The sequence below is a fragment of the Paramisgurnus dabryanus genome, chromosome 2, assembly GCF_030506205.2.
Source record: "Paramisgurnus dabryanus chromosome 2, PD_genome_1.1, whole genome shotgun sequence".
Lineage (NCBI taxonomy): Eukaryota > Metazoa > Chordata > Actinopteri > Cypriniformes > Cobitidae > Paramisgurnus > Paramisgurnus dabryanus.
The window spans coordinates 40,966,796-40,981,423 of NC_133338.1; the positions used below are offsets into that span (position 1 = coordinate 40,966,796).

Genomic DNA, 14,628 nt, shown 5'->3' on the forward strand with positions numbered 1-14,628 from the left:
CATTCTCTGCAAGCTTGTGAAAAAATAGTTATTTGAAATTTGGCTTCCCTTGTGATGTCAGAAGGGGATAATAGCGCTTATTTATCTGCACTGTCCAATCACGGCACTGCCATTTAGTGCAGAGATCAGCTCATTTGCATTTTAAAGGACACACCCAAAAGCGGTACATTTTTGCTCACACCTACAAAGTGTCAATTTTAACATGAATAAATACTATATTGTATTTTGAGCTAGAACTTCACATACATACTCTGGGGAAACTCAATTTTTATTTAACATCTTAAAAAGTATTGTGAAATGCCCCCTTTAAACAATCTTTTATTTAGTACTTTCAATTTCCACAATAATAAATAAATATCAGTTTTTAATCTATTCCTATTATTAAATATTTCTATTTTACAGCTAAGCCTGATGAGTTTCCACGGATGCCACTTGGCCTGGAGCTGCCTGTAGTTCTGACTCCATTAAAACACCCAAAACCCAGCCTTTCAGAAGATACGCCCAACAAAGCCCAACTCGCCAAACGGCCTCCAACCTCTCTGCACATCTCTATGCAGCAGGAGTGCATAATACTGGATGACAGCCCTCCACAGGACAAAAAAACCTTCAAAGATGGAGGTACAGGCAGTATGTCACCCCTCCCCTCACCTGACCCTGTCGTAGTGCACAGGCCGATTCCCCTCACTCCTGACGGAATGATAGGAGCTCCCGAGGACGGTGGTGAATGGCCTCCTCCATATGAACCTCCTAAAAATACTGTCCCAGAACTCAGTAAGGTGCAGCCTGAGATGTGTCACCCTACTCCACCTCTAAATTTAGATGATGTTTTGCTATCTGATATGCCGCCAAGAGCAGAGCCGTCACAAACTTCTCTGTACTTTGAACAGGACAGTTCAGAGACAACAGAAGGGTGTGTGGTGGGTCTTTTACCCTCCAATACATTTCAAAATGCTCATCTATTGCATCAATCTTACAGTATTTCCGATATTAAACATCTACATGAGGGACAGAATAGAGATAATGAAAGTCAGTCCTCTGACACATTGCCAGAGAAATTTTCAGTTTTGCCCAAGACATCCTCAGCACCCTGTGGTCAGTCCCAATTACCTTCCAGGGGAATTCCCACAGTTCACTCTGACCCTCTGTTTCAACACACACCTCATACCGCTCAACATCTGCCTAAATCTGAGACTTTTTAAAATGCAAGCCATCTTGTCCTTTAGTGCTTTGCTAGTGTTTCGTTGGAACGCGTAAAGTTTTGTGAAGCAAATAATGTAGTATTTAACCTTTCAGCAGGATAAGTTTTCTCTTGTAGGTTGCACTCAAAACAACACAGCAGGTCATTGAATTTTATTTCAAGTGTAAAAGCCTTATGTAATTCTAACACTATTGTATATGCGCCTCTAAAACTTTGACACACTGCCAAGAGAAACTTGATAACAAAAGTGAGCTGGCTCGCTGAAAACTTAACTTATGAACATAATTATAGCCCAAAACATGCATGTGGGTTTGTACAGAACATCCATTGATTAAAGAAATGAATCACATTCAGCAATATGACACATTTTCACTAGAGCATGTTGTATTGTAGCAACATGCAAAATCATCTATAAGATATTAAACTACGGCTTTATAGTAGAAAGTATCCATGTTAAATAGCACAGCAGCCTACCCTTTCCAGTACATAGTTGCATATTTGTAGTCTGTGGTCATTTTAATTGCTATTTACAGATGGGCTCAGTCTGTGATTTATTCTGGTAGAAAATACCACTAATGCTAAACGGTATAATGGAATGTGCATTACATGCACATAAAGCCTCAAATTTATTAAAGACAGCTACAGTTACTTGTTATTCAACTTCACATACAGAAAAGCTGATGATGGCAATAAAAGCATGGCCTTGACTGAGACTGAATGATATTTTTCTGGTAATTCCTAATCACAATGTTATGTACATTTGGCATTTGTACTTGTGTGAACATTTTGTACATTTAGCTTTTTAGAGTATGTATTTTAAGGCTCAAAGGATTTTTGGATTTGTAACAAAAATGGCTTAATATCAGATTTCCTCTTTTGTGGGTACATTTGTGTTTTAATACCAGGTACCAGGTAAGAGCTTTACAGTTCGGTTTAACTAGATTAACAGATTCTTGCTTTTGACATATGTACTTTTGTTTTGGCCATCACTATGTATAGGTAGAACAGTGTGAAAACTATCATTGAAATATTTACTTTTAACTTGTAATCCTTGGTTAACAATGGAAACCGTTATGAGTATCCAAGTATTCTAAACCTAATCAATGTTAAACAGTGTTTCTGTTTAAAAGCTTGTGTATTTTAAGGCATTGAAATATTAGGATGTTTAATTAATATCTTAATAGGCACTGTATTGTTATTATATAGATGGCTTTTTACATTATATACTGTGTCAAATGATCTTGCCTCTGTTAAATGCTCTGGTTATGTTTTTGAAATTCAAAATGTTTTCTGGGTTAGACATCAAAGTGTTTATTCCTTATTAAGGAGTTTTGAGAGCTCCAACCAAAACAATTTGGTTTTATTTAATATGTATATTGTAAATACATTTACTTTGTGATTCGATGTTTGAGTTCGATTTGCAGAAATATACATTTTCTAATCTTGTTTGGGCTGTGCAGCTTTATTTTCAAAATACATTAAGACACAGCAGGACAGCATATGCTAGAGCAGGGCATAAGTTCATGGGTTTGAACCCAGGGAACTCACATACTGGTAAAAAAAATTTATAAATTAAAATGGACAAATGTAATGTAAATGTGAAACATCAATGCTCTGCTTGACCACAAGAGGGCTCTGTAAACACAATTTTTTTTAAATACATCCTCACATATTTATCTTTGTGATTCAATGGGTTCCTTTTAATATTCACAAAAACATCTCAGCAGTATTGTAATATTTTTCTTGATTTGTTAAACTAACAGACATATCACAATGATCAGTAACATTTTAGATCTTCGCAATGACACATTGAAGATTCAGCTCTTACTAAGAGTTTTTGATACATTAATCAAATCCCTTTTATTGTCACTCAACCATATACACAAGTGCAACACTAGGTGAAAGTCTTATGTGCAGAAAGATTAACATAGTAACAGGTATGATGATGAGACCTTCACATTAGACTTTCACAACTCTATGGTGTATCTTTCATGTCTGTTTCCTGCTCTCTATGGACATTGACAGCATGTGGTGACACTGATTGCTGTGATTGATGCCACGCCTTGGTGAATTGTGAGTGCCATGCATCATAATTGAGCCTTGGTGATTTAGAGAAAATGGGATGACAAAATTGGAGCAGATGTGAAAAGATGACATATCATTATAAGTGAGCAGGTATTGATGTTCTCATCTGTGCTGAATTCTGCCACGTAACACTGTAATACTACAAAGATTATCAGACTGCACTGTGATCTGCACAGTAACTTTTCTGGCCTTTAACCGTGTTTGATCTGGAAACAAAGAAGAAATGCTCTCTCATAAATTTTAGATCAAACGGAACGATAGCAGACAGAGACATAATGCAACTAGCCTGACAAAGTATCTCTTTTCAATTCATTTAAAGCTTTGATCTGATTTTTATAAGCTCCTTTGAAAAGTAGGAATCAACTTCCAGGGTTTATCACCTTTACAAACTGAACTCACCTCACACAAGTGAAATGTTTAAGATTATGCCTTTTCGATCTACTCCAGGTTATCAATTCAAAGACCTGTTTGTTTAGACTTTGCAGTGAGTGTTTTAGCATCCCAAACAGTAAAGATTGAAATCAATCTTTATAGATAAGATGTATGCGGGAATAATGTTCAAAGGAAGCACCGTTAGTCAAAACACTCTTTGGGGCAGTCTGCTGCACAGGGTTTATCGTAGTCCCAGACTAAAATGCATATATTAGATCTGCCTTAATTTCAAAACACCTTGTACTGACATATCTTGACATAAGGTTTGTTTGTAAAAACATTGTCCTGATATAACTAAGGCCTAGTCCTGGATTAATCTAAACTCTGTCCAGGAAACCGCCACCTTGTTTTTCTGTATAAAATTTTGTTAAGACCAGAAAAGTAGAATCTTCTGGTCGGGTTTTAAATGTTCCTGAAAAGCTATAGGCTGTATGGTTTCATAAAGAACATCCACAGGTCCTTTCTATATTGCAAAATGGTTCCATGTTCCAATGGGAAAAGGTTTGACAGACTATAAATTGGTAAGATTTATTTCTTTTAAAGGGGACATTTCACAAGACTTTTTTGTTCATGCAAATGAGCTGATCTCTGCACTAAATGACAGTGTCGTGGTTGGATAGTGCAGATTAAGGGGCGGTATTATCCCCTTCTGACATCACAAGGGGAGCCAAATTCAATGACCTATTTCACATGCTTTTCACATGGGTTTACAAAAAAAAAGTTACTGGGTGGTCCTTTTACACATTTTCTAGGTTGATAGAAAGCACTGGGGACCCAATTATAGCACTTAAACAAGGAAAAAGTCAGAAACCAAGAATTTTTCTATCATTGTTAGAAAAAATTGTCAAAATATGTACCCCTGTCACTGGGGCAGTACCTTTAAAAAAGGTCCTATTAGGTACAGATATGTATACATTTGGTACCAATATGGACGTTTGAGATGCTAATATGTATCTTTGAGGCATAAGCTCTCTTTGGTACCAGTAGTAATATGACCTTATGCAAAGCTATAATTTTTGTACAGCCCCAGTGACAGCTGGGGTACATAAGTGTGGCATCACTGCCTAGATAGAACACTTCTAGAAAATTACTTTTTAGGAGTGAATGTGGATGGTTTAATGACAAACCTATAATTTATAAAAAAATATATAATAATATAATAATTTCAATATAATAAATTAAAGGATAAATACACCAACCAAAATCACTCATTAATATGGGGTGAGCCTATATTCAATAAACATATATTTTATTTTGCTATGTAAAATGTGTAGACTATGGACAGCAGTAACTTATGTCATTCTCAGAAAAAACATTTGCAGAATTGTCCTACCAGTTAATTACTAAATTAAATTGCTTTTAAAAACACACTGGCAACTTTGGTCAGTTACTTAATGTGGTTTAACTCTGAGTTTAATAAGTCAATATTAATCTAAGAAAAATAAGACTACATTAAATAAACAAGGCGTTCAGAACGATTATGATTTTTTTTCAGGTGAGAAAGCGCACTGGCTGTTCATTGTCGTTTCTTTTGTAAACAAGGTAACACCTCCCACTAGCCACCAGTAAAGGGCGCGCGGATGAAACTGAGGATGCAACTGTAGGGATGCAGTCGCGTGCATGTGGGATCCGTCATGCTGCTTGGGAAAATCTTTCAGTTTTGATTCACAGCTAAACCTATTTAAAAAAAAAATTATGGATAATTGGAAACCTCCAAGGAGGACGATTCGGGGATTTATTTGCACCACGCGAATATGTTGTCTTTTATGGCTCTGAAACAGATCGGAGAAACAAAAGCGTGCTCCGTCTCGAGTGCTTATGAATACCAGTGCGATGAGAAACAAGGATATAAAAGCCGATTCTTTATTGTACAACGATGCTTCATTTGTATTTATTATTTCGATTTATTTATCTTTATCTGTGTTCCAGCAAACACGAGACTGAAACGAGAATAAACCATTTAACACCTCAACGTTTCAACTGTGTGCCCGACTGGAATAAGGATTTGCAAAACTATTTTGTGCACGACGGCATTTAACAGGACTCCCAGAAAGAAATGGACAACAAAAGTTTAACAATTTCATAAAAACTCAGTGGTGATCATAAACAAAACCATCCTTATTGGTGGTGTTATTGTGTATTTTGCGTACTTGACACGATGAAGTGCACATCTGATTTTACGGATCTTTCTGGATGGACTCAAATGAACAGTAAGAGCCCAGACATCTCTGCTGATAGCTCTGTCTGTGTAGACTTGCTCACATAAGTGAGAGAAAAACATCCATGGTGAGTACAACTGTAAATGATATTAACTGTATTATACACTTTAAAAATACACAAAAGATTGTATTGCTCCATAAAGGACCTTTACAAAACATTTCAGTTGCACAAAAGGTTTGATGTAGTGGAATTTAAGGTTGTATAGATTATAAAAGCTAACTGAAAGATTTTTTTTAGTAACCAAAAATTGTTCTTTGAAGAATCCAAATTTTTTAAAAGGGTAGCCATTTATAATAAATACCCTACAGTATATCACCAAGGACATTTTTTATGTCACTTTAGTAATGTTATTCTTATTACAGCTTTGCTCATATTATGAAGGTAACACTTTACATTTTCGATGCTTATTTCTCATCAGGTCTAAATGTGTGGATGCATATGAGAATGTGAAACAAGTTTTTACTTAGATCTGTTTTTGCTTGTTTATATTCTAGCTGAAAAAGATCACCTTATTAGTGTCATTTATTACAGCTCTAGATGTACTGACAGTTGTTTGCTTGTTGATATTCTAGCTATAAAAGATCAACACTAAACAGGCTCCAGTCACCTGAATTTTGGGTGATGTTTCTGTGATGAGAATGCGATTTCCTCTGAAGAAAATCCGCAAGCAGTTCAAACTCCTCCTGCTACTCGTTTTGCTCATGTTTGCCATTGGATTCACATATCTTCACATCAATCAAGGCAAAGCCATCAAACTCCATTTCAACTATGGGAAAGGTAATCATAATATTAATTATTCTTACATTGCTTGGGCTGCACATATCAGAGGGCTAATAAGCATATCCTTAAAACCTGAAATCATCAAGTGGCAAAAAAATGCTATTGTGCGAAACTGAAAAAGAAGGGTATTCATAATCATCAGTATATGTTTCTATTGGGCTTCAGGCACAGGTTAATAAAGGCAGTGCTGGACAAAAGAGCTGTCCGGTGCTGAAACCACTGAATACTTTAAATGAGGATTTTTCCTCAGGTTAAAGTTTAATTATTGCACAATTCTGTCCAGCTAACTGCTGATTATTCCTAAACTAATTTGTACCCTGGGCTGTAGTACCATTAGTTGTACTGATAAGACTCAAAGTGGCTCTGTGCAAAGAAGATTTTCGTCCTTAAGGAAAATAAGTCTAAGCGAAACGCAGAATATTTCTTAGGAGTAATGACTCACCACACATTATTCACTGGTATCATTCACCTTTTGCTGTTATATTTGCTTGGTGTGTGTTTGCATAAAGGTGGTTGACATTATGCTTTTTGAAGTGGCTAAAGTGTAACATGGCCAAAATGTGTTAATAGTGAAACTATTCAATGTTCAAATATTTTATCCAGCTTTAAGGATTTATTTGTATGTATTTCAATGAATAGTACAGTGTGAACATCATAATCAAGTATTTATATACATGTACAATGATGTTTTAATAACAGCATTGTATACCATTTGTCTATGCATGTTAAGTGGTTGGAACTGCATAAAATGTTATGTGTTGTTTGTTATCAAAAAATCTGTACATAATTATTATACTTAATCAAAAGCTTCATGTCACATTTGCAAATACTACACTGGTTTCATAGACATTTTCCTCCAACTATTTAATTACCCAGCTTCCTCTTCTTATCTCATTAAGCCCCAATGTTCACAAGGTCTCTTGATTTTAACCCTGTAACCATTTAAGTCTTTAATATTCTTGCGTGTTTTTGTTTTTCAGTTTTAAATAGTAATTAAAACCTCATTTGGTGCTTTTGATGTTGAGAGGTCCACACCCAGGTATTCTCTCATGCAAAAATATCTTTTATTTGGAGGACATTTTAAGACAATTTCCACTCTAGACAAGCTAAGTGAGATTTTTTTAAATCACAGTCTCTCATTAACTGTTCCCTTGAAGCGGTGTGTCCTTTGTAATTAGAGGTGAAGTAATTGTTGCGTATTAGCTGATAAATCACTGTATTTGGGTGAGGAATAAATTTGTATATTTCTAATTATAGCATGAAGGCTCAAGGCCTTTTCCCTCTTGGTTTTCACTGATTGAGGTTTAAAAATGGAGTCCGGTTGTTGTAAATTTTGTCAGGGAGAGAAATGAGACGTACAGACACTCTTAACCCATAGGTTAATGAAATTTGTGTCAAACCACATAATGAGCTCCTTTCAACACACAAGGTAATGCTATAAGGCAAATGACTTTTTTGACTGCTGCCACTGTAATCTCAGGTGAGACATGCTGTACGGAGGAAGTAACGGGACTATGAACAGAGGTTTGATGGGACATAGAGAAGTCCAACATTTTAGTCGGGCATAGGTATATTATGAAAAATTTGTTTTCTTATGGAAATTAATTATGTTTGAAAAGTTCAGCATTATTAATACCAGATGCTGTAATAAAAAAACCTGAGCTGTGTAATAAACTGTCAGAAAACTGGTAAAAAAGTAAACATATTACATATTACAGATTACATATTAGTACCTCAAAGGTACATATTGGTACCAAATGTACACTCACCTAAAGGATTATTAGGAACACCTGTTCAATTTCTCATTAATGCAATTATCTAATCAACCAATCACATGACAGTTGCTTCAATGCATTTAGGGGTGTGGTCCTGGTCAATTTCCTGAAATCCAAACTGAATGTCAGAATGGGAAAGAAAGGTGATTTAAGCAATTTTGAGCGTGGCATGGTTGTTGGTGCCAGACGGGCCGGTCTGAGTATTTCACAATCTGCTCAGTTAATGGGATTTTCATGCACAACCATTTCTAGGGTTTACAAAGAATGGTGTGAAAAGAGAAAAACATCCAGTATGCGACAGTCCTGTGGGCGAAAATGCCTTGTTGATGCTAGAGGTTAGAGGTGAATGGGCCAACTGATTCAAGCTGATAGAAGAGAAACTTTGACTGAAATAACCACTCGTTACAACCGAGGTATGCAGCAAAGCATGTGTGAAGGCACAACATGCACAACCTTGAGGCACCTTGATGGGCTACAACGGCAGAAGACTCCACCGGGTTCTACTCATCTCCACTACAAATAGGAAAAAGAGGCTACAATTTTCACGACTCACCAAAATTGTACACTTGAAGACTGGAAAAATGTTGCCTGATTTGATGAGTCTTGATTTCTGTTGAGACATTCAGATGGTAGAGTCAGAATTTGGCATAAACAGAATGATGAACATGGATCCATCATGCCTTGTTACCACTGTGCAGGCTGGTGGTAGTGGTGTAATGGTGTGGGGGATGTTTTCTTGGCACACCCTTAGTGCCAATTGGGCATCGTTTAAATGCCACGGCCTACCTGAGCATTGTTTCTGACCATGTCCAACCCTTTATGACCACCATGTACCCATCCTCTGATGGCTACTTCCAGCAGGATAATGCTCATGTCACAAAGCTCGAATCATTTCAAATTGGTTTCTTGAACTTGACAATGAGTTCACTGTACTAAAATGGCCCCCACAGTCACCAGATCTCAACCCAATAGAGCATCTTTGGGATGTGGTGGAACGGGAGCTTCGCTTCCTGTATGTGCACCCCACAAATCTTCATCAACTGCAAGATGCTATCCTATCAATATGGGCCAACATTTCTAAAGAATGCTTTCAGCACCTTGTTGAATCAATGCCATGTTGAATTATTCTGAAGGCAAAAGTGGGTCAAACACAGCATTAGTATGGTGTTCCTAATAATCCTTTAGGTGAGTGTATACCTATGTATACATAATATTTACCAAATGGTTATTAACATTATATAATTTTTTGACAATTTTTGTGACAGTTTAAAAGGTCACATCTGTTAGAATATTCTCAACATAGTGCTATGGCATTTATACTGAAAATCTTGAATTGCACTCTTACTTCCCCATAATCCTCAGAATGCGAGATCCTGGATTTGTTTTGAGATGACTGAACAGCTCGTTGTCTGTTGGCTTGGCTCAGGGCAAGGACACATGAAGCAGGTGGTGATCCATTCAGCACCAGGACAGGAAAGCATGCAGAATTTGAAGAACAAACCTCCAGTTAGAGAATTGCTGGCAGAATCAGACTTTAGCAGCATGAAATGTTTGTCAAGGTGATTAGAAACACTGAAAAAAAATAACTTTTCCTTATATTAATTATACATAGAATTATACATAAGAAAGATTCAGAAACGTATTACTTACTGTAGCGTACAAATGTATTTATGTGCTGATTTCATATACTTTAAATAGATGTTCAACAAAAATGTGCATGAAGTGTTTGCATATTTGCAGTGTTAAAGCAGAAATACCCAACATCTGTCCACACTGGTCAAGTTAAAATGCCTTTCTCTTGGCAATTTAGCATGTGCAATGTGTCAAGTCTGTGATCTATGACGGCACATATGTTTAATGTGCAATAGCTAAAGAGAAGTGTTTTATCCAGGGTGCTTCTATAGGAGAACCTGCCCTAAATGAAGCAGAATGGAAGGAAATGTGCGCACCCACAGAGCTGAATGGTGCACATTAACAAAAGATTACAAGTTTCCTTTGGGCACAAGCCAGATTTCAAATTGTAAACAGTTTCATCACTTGGTGGTTGCAATAAAGTTATTCTAATGGCAGGCATTAGGTTTTTCAGAACCGTTAGTTTAATGCCATGTGTGCATGCATAACAACACCTATTTCTAAGTTATTTGTAGAGTTAAAAACACCTGCTATAGTCATATGCCTCAAACATCCATAGGTTTAATTGCACGATTTTTATTACCACTGGGTGTCTCTGCTTGGTGTTTGATTGCTCATTTAAGCTGTTTGCTGCCCTCGGGTGTGTGCAGCTTTGGGATACCCAGTGTCCCTCGTCTGGACAGTTTCTGCTGATATTACCACATAGATCACTTTATAGATGTGTGTTGGTTCTTTATTCTTGTGTGACGGAGCGCTTTGTCTGCCTTCTGCTTTGGTAATTGTCAGGCAAACAGCTGCTGTCCAAAAAGACTTTGGTGCAATGTTTTGGGGACAATGGTGTCTTTGGAAGTACCTTGGAAAACCACAAAAATACCAGTTTATTGATTACAGAAAAAAATGCAGCAAGTCAAAACAACTTGGTTTGCAAGTCAATTTTAAGTTTAAACTTTTAAAACAAGTTGAAATTGGTTAACTAATTTAACTTCATAGCATACAGAAGTGCAGTATGAAATGAAACCATGCAAGTCTAAATCTTTTCAGAGCTTAATTTGATAAGTTTGGTCACAGTGTCTGCTGCTCCACATTTAAAAGATCTTTGTAAAAAATAAAGTTGGCTGAATGTCATTGCCTTTGATTTCAGTTGCTGGCACCTTCAATGCTCATTGGTATTCCTGGAGGCAGCAATGCTATCCTCAGCATAACCGTGGCTTTGGCTCTAGGGCTGAAGATATGCTCTGCATGGCCCCAATCCAATCGTAGAAGAGCCATTATCATTTCTTATTTATGGAGCTTTTATTTAGGGACAGCTTTCTACTGTATATAGAGGGTTGCAGGTTGCATGTAAATGTTTTAACAAATTTGCTTTTAGCGTATGACGTTTTCGTAGTGTCACACACAGTTTAGATGAAACTATCTAGCTACATTGTATGCTTGAATCCTCCTTCTCCATGATAGTCCTTAAGCAATATTGAGAATGTGCCATTTCTCAACTTGAAAACTCGAGCAATGAGCAAGATTCAGATAAAGGCACTTTTCAATGCCTTTAGCACAAATCATTTTTCATGCAGATGGTTTTGCAATAAGAATTGAAGGAGGAAAGCATTCATTGCTGATCAGTCTGTCAGCCTGAAAAAGCCAGATGCAATATGCTGCTTTAGTTTGCTTACTGAAAGATAGTATGCCATCCCGTGTTCTGAATTTTTTTTAAAGGGAACCCAAATAAAGAAACACTATTTAATGGATCCAGTGTAGTGGATGATCTTGTGTTAGCTTAGCATGGTGTTTTGAAGAGAGTCAAAGTATTTGTTTGTTGTGACAAATTAATGCAGGTACAGTTTGTCTCAGCATTTCAAAATGTTGCATTTACACAAACCAAGAGCAGGATTAAGGCATTTGAACTCTGTGTATACTACACATTTCTATATTTTGCATTAGTCGTCTTAGGACAGCATTTTTTTTAGGAATGTATTGTATACATTTACACAATTGGCAGACACTTTTATCCAAAGTAACTTATTGCTGTTTTATGGTATTACAGAACATTCAAGCTATACATTTAAGCTACGAACAATGAAAATATAACAAGCATAATTTTAAAATAGGCTATTTTTTTATTATGTTTAAAGTACTGTAAAATATGTTAAAAATGAAATTGTTGCACAAACTTGACTCTTTGATGAGAAATTGTTTTAATAAATAGTATTGTAATATAAATATACAACAAAATCTAAATGGTGTCCTTTAACCTGGAGAAAATGTGATCCTGAAATTAACCTTGGATCAGTTATAACAATTAAATCAAAGCACTCCGCAGCTACTGCTCTCACTACCACCCATGATAACCTGTCCACTTCCTTGTGTCAGAATTTATACACATGGTACAACCATTTTCCAGCAAAAATTAACCTGGGGAAGTATTAAGGTCATGAACAGGTTAAAGATCAAGTAAAAGTATAAGAAGGGATGCTCACATTGACAGTTTAACCGTTAACCGAAGGTAAGAATTTATGACCGGTTAACATTATCAGTTGAAATAAAAAAATATTTGTTAATACATGGTGCGTGTAGTCATGAGCCGACAGACATTTAGCCACTTTTCTATCTGTAATTTGTGAATGTCCTGTAAATGACACAAATTATTGCTGCCCTGACGGTCTGATAAAGTAATCATTTGTATGAGAAATCATTTGTATGCTTGTTTGGAAGCTGAACGGAGACGCGCGCGTGTCCGCGCAAGATGACGCGTTCCGTCTCGCGCACAACCGGACAGACGTTCGGTGATGGCCTCTGACCCTGAACATAAACATCTCTCTTTTTGCACAAACGGAGAAAGACGACGCAAAAGCAAAACTTTCTGAAAAGCATCCTGCTTTAGAAATGACCACTGTGGTAGAAGAAACGGAGACAATCTGCCCTTTTTGGATATTAATCCTCTGGACCGATCGCGTGCTTTTTAATAAGGTAATGTTGCGTGAATATCTGATAATGTATGAATCCTGGTTCTGTTGTTGATCTGTCACTGCTGTTTGCACGTTCAAATTAAATCTTTTGTTTTTACTAGTTCACAAACAACCGTCAACTGTATTTTTACTCAATGACAATTTCATATTAAAATCTTATAAGTTAACGGTTAATGTTCGGTTTAGAAGCTACGGTTGTCGGTCGGGAAAATTAACTGATATGAGCATCCCTAAGAAACCTCATTTTTCTGCACCCACAAATTTAAATAGCACAGCACAAACTTCATTTCAACAATAATTGTAGAAATAAAACATCAATAACCTCATCAGAAAAGTTCCACCCCTTACCCACCATACTTGGTATCTCCCATGATGCAACACAGCACAGGTATAAAAAGCACAACAAAAGGCCATTCTGGTCTTTTGCTCAAATCAAGATGGCTGCCACCATGCATGCTGATCCAGGTAAAAGTAGAGAATAGGTAAGAACATTTTATATGTCCACTGTGTTTGTTCTCAGGTGGCCAGTCTGACACCACATCTAGTTTATAAGTGTATGTTTGGGCAAATGTGTGTGTAATCCATCTCCTTTCGCTGGGACCTAAAGGAAAATACAGAGTCTTTTAAAAAAGTATGTGTTCATGTGTTTCTAAAGGGCTAACCAGGGGAATGGGTACAGAGGGAAGTCATTTTAACTGTATTGACTAGTGAAGTAGACATAGCTAAAGCAAATTAAACTTTATTTAAAGGAAAACACTATGGTTTTCAATATTTTACTATGTTTTTACCTCGACTTGGATGAATTCATACATGGCTGTCTTTTTTCAATGCATGCACTTTTAATCTTTGTACAGCACTTCGTGAATGTGTTAGCGTTTAGCCTAACCCAATTCATTCCTATAGCTCTGAACAAGTTATATTTTGTGCCACCATACTTGTGTAACTACTCTTAACTTGCATGAAGTGTTTGGAGGCTTCTAAATTCATCCCTGTTTGGAGCCATAAAAATGGTGCTAGGCTAAATGCTAACACCTTCACAAGGAGCTGTAAAAAAATTTTAAAGTGCATGCTTCGAAAAAGATGGGTATGTATTAATTTGTCTAAGTTGAGGTAAGAACATAGTAAAATATTGAATAACAGTGGACTATTAAAACGCACACATATTTGAAATGACTTGGATTAAATTTAAATGCAAAACGATTTTTACAGCATCGTTATGACATAAGGAACTCCAGTTTGATTTGAATCGCCTATTTCACATTAATTTCAATATTTAACATGCTATTACTTCGTCAATTTAAAAAATATCAAGGTTATATTTTTTTTTACAGAGTGTTGTTTACATTATGTAACATGATTTGTAATATTGTACTAACTGGTAAATCACAAAAAAATGACTTTAGCTGGGTTTTCACAGTCTGGGTCACACGAGTTAAGTCGTAGAACAATAACCACATTTGCTAAAAAAAACAGTGCCTTTATCCCTAAAATACAGCATAAACAGGAACTGTGTGAAAGTGTGAGTTTCAATTGTATTGGTGTAATA

The 14,628-nt window shown here is 36.4% G+C and overlaps 2 protein-coding genes across 3 annotated transcripts in view; both read left to right on the forward strand.

Annotated features, from left to right (window-relative positions):
* Positions 1-2,643, forward strand: part of LOC135778713 (USP6 N-terminal-like protein) — a 27,952-nt gene extending 25,309 nt beyond the window's left edge. Inside the window, exon 14 of the mRNA XM_065289228.2 lies at positions 403-2,643. Within this exon, the coding sequence (XP_065145300.1) occupies positions 403-1,199 (797 nt within the window). The 3' untranslated portion in view covers positions 1,200-2,643. The remainder of the gene's footprint in view (positions 1-402) is intronic.
* A 2,658-nt stretch (positions 2,644-5,301) lies between these two features.
* Positions 5,302-14,628, forward strand: part of b4galnt4b (beta-1,4-N-acetyl-galactosaminyl transferase 4b) — a 72,555-nt gene continuing 63,228 nt past the window's right edge. For both annotated transcript variants that reach the window (XM_065289226.2, XM_065289227.2), the window contains exons 1-2: positions 5,302-6,001; positions 6,508-6,712. In XM_065289226.2, coding sequence (XP_065145298.1) covers positions 6,568-6,712 — 145 coding nt within the window. In that variant the 5' untranslated portion in view covers positions 5,302-6,001; positions 6,508-6,567. The remainder of the gene's footprint in view (positions 6,002-6,507; positions 6,713-14,628) is intronic.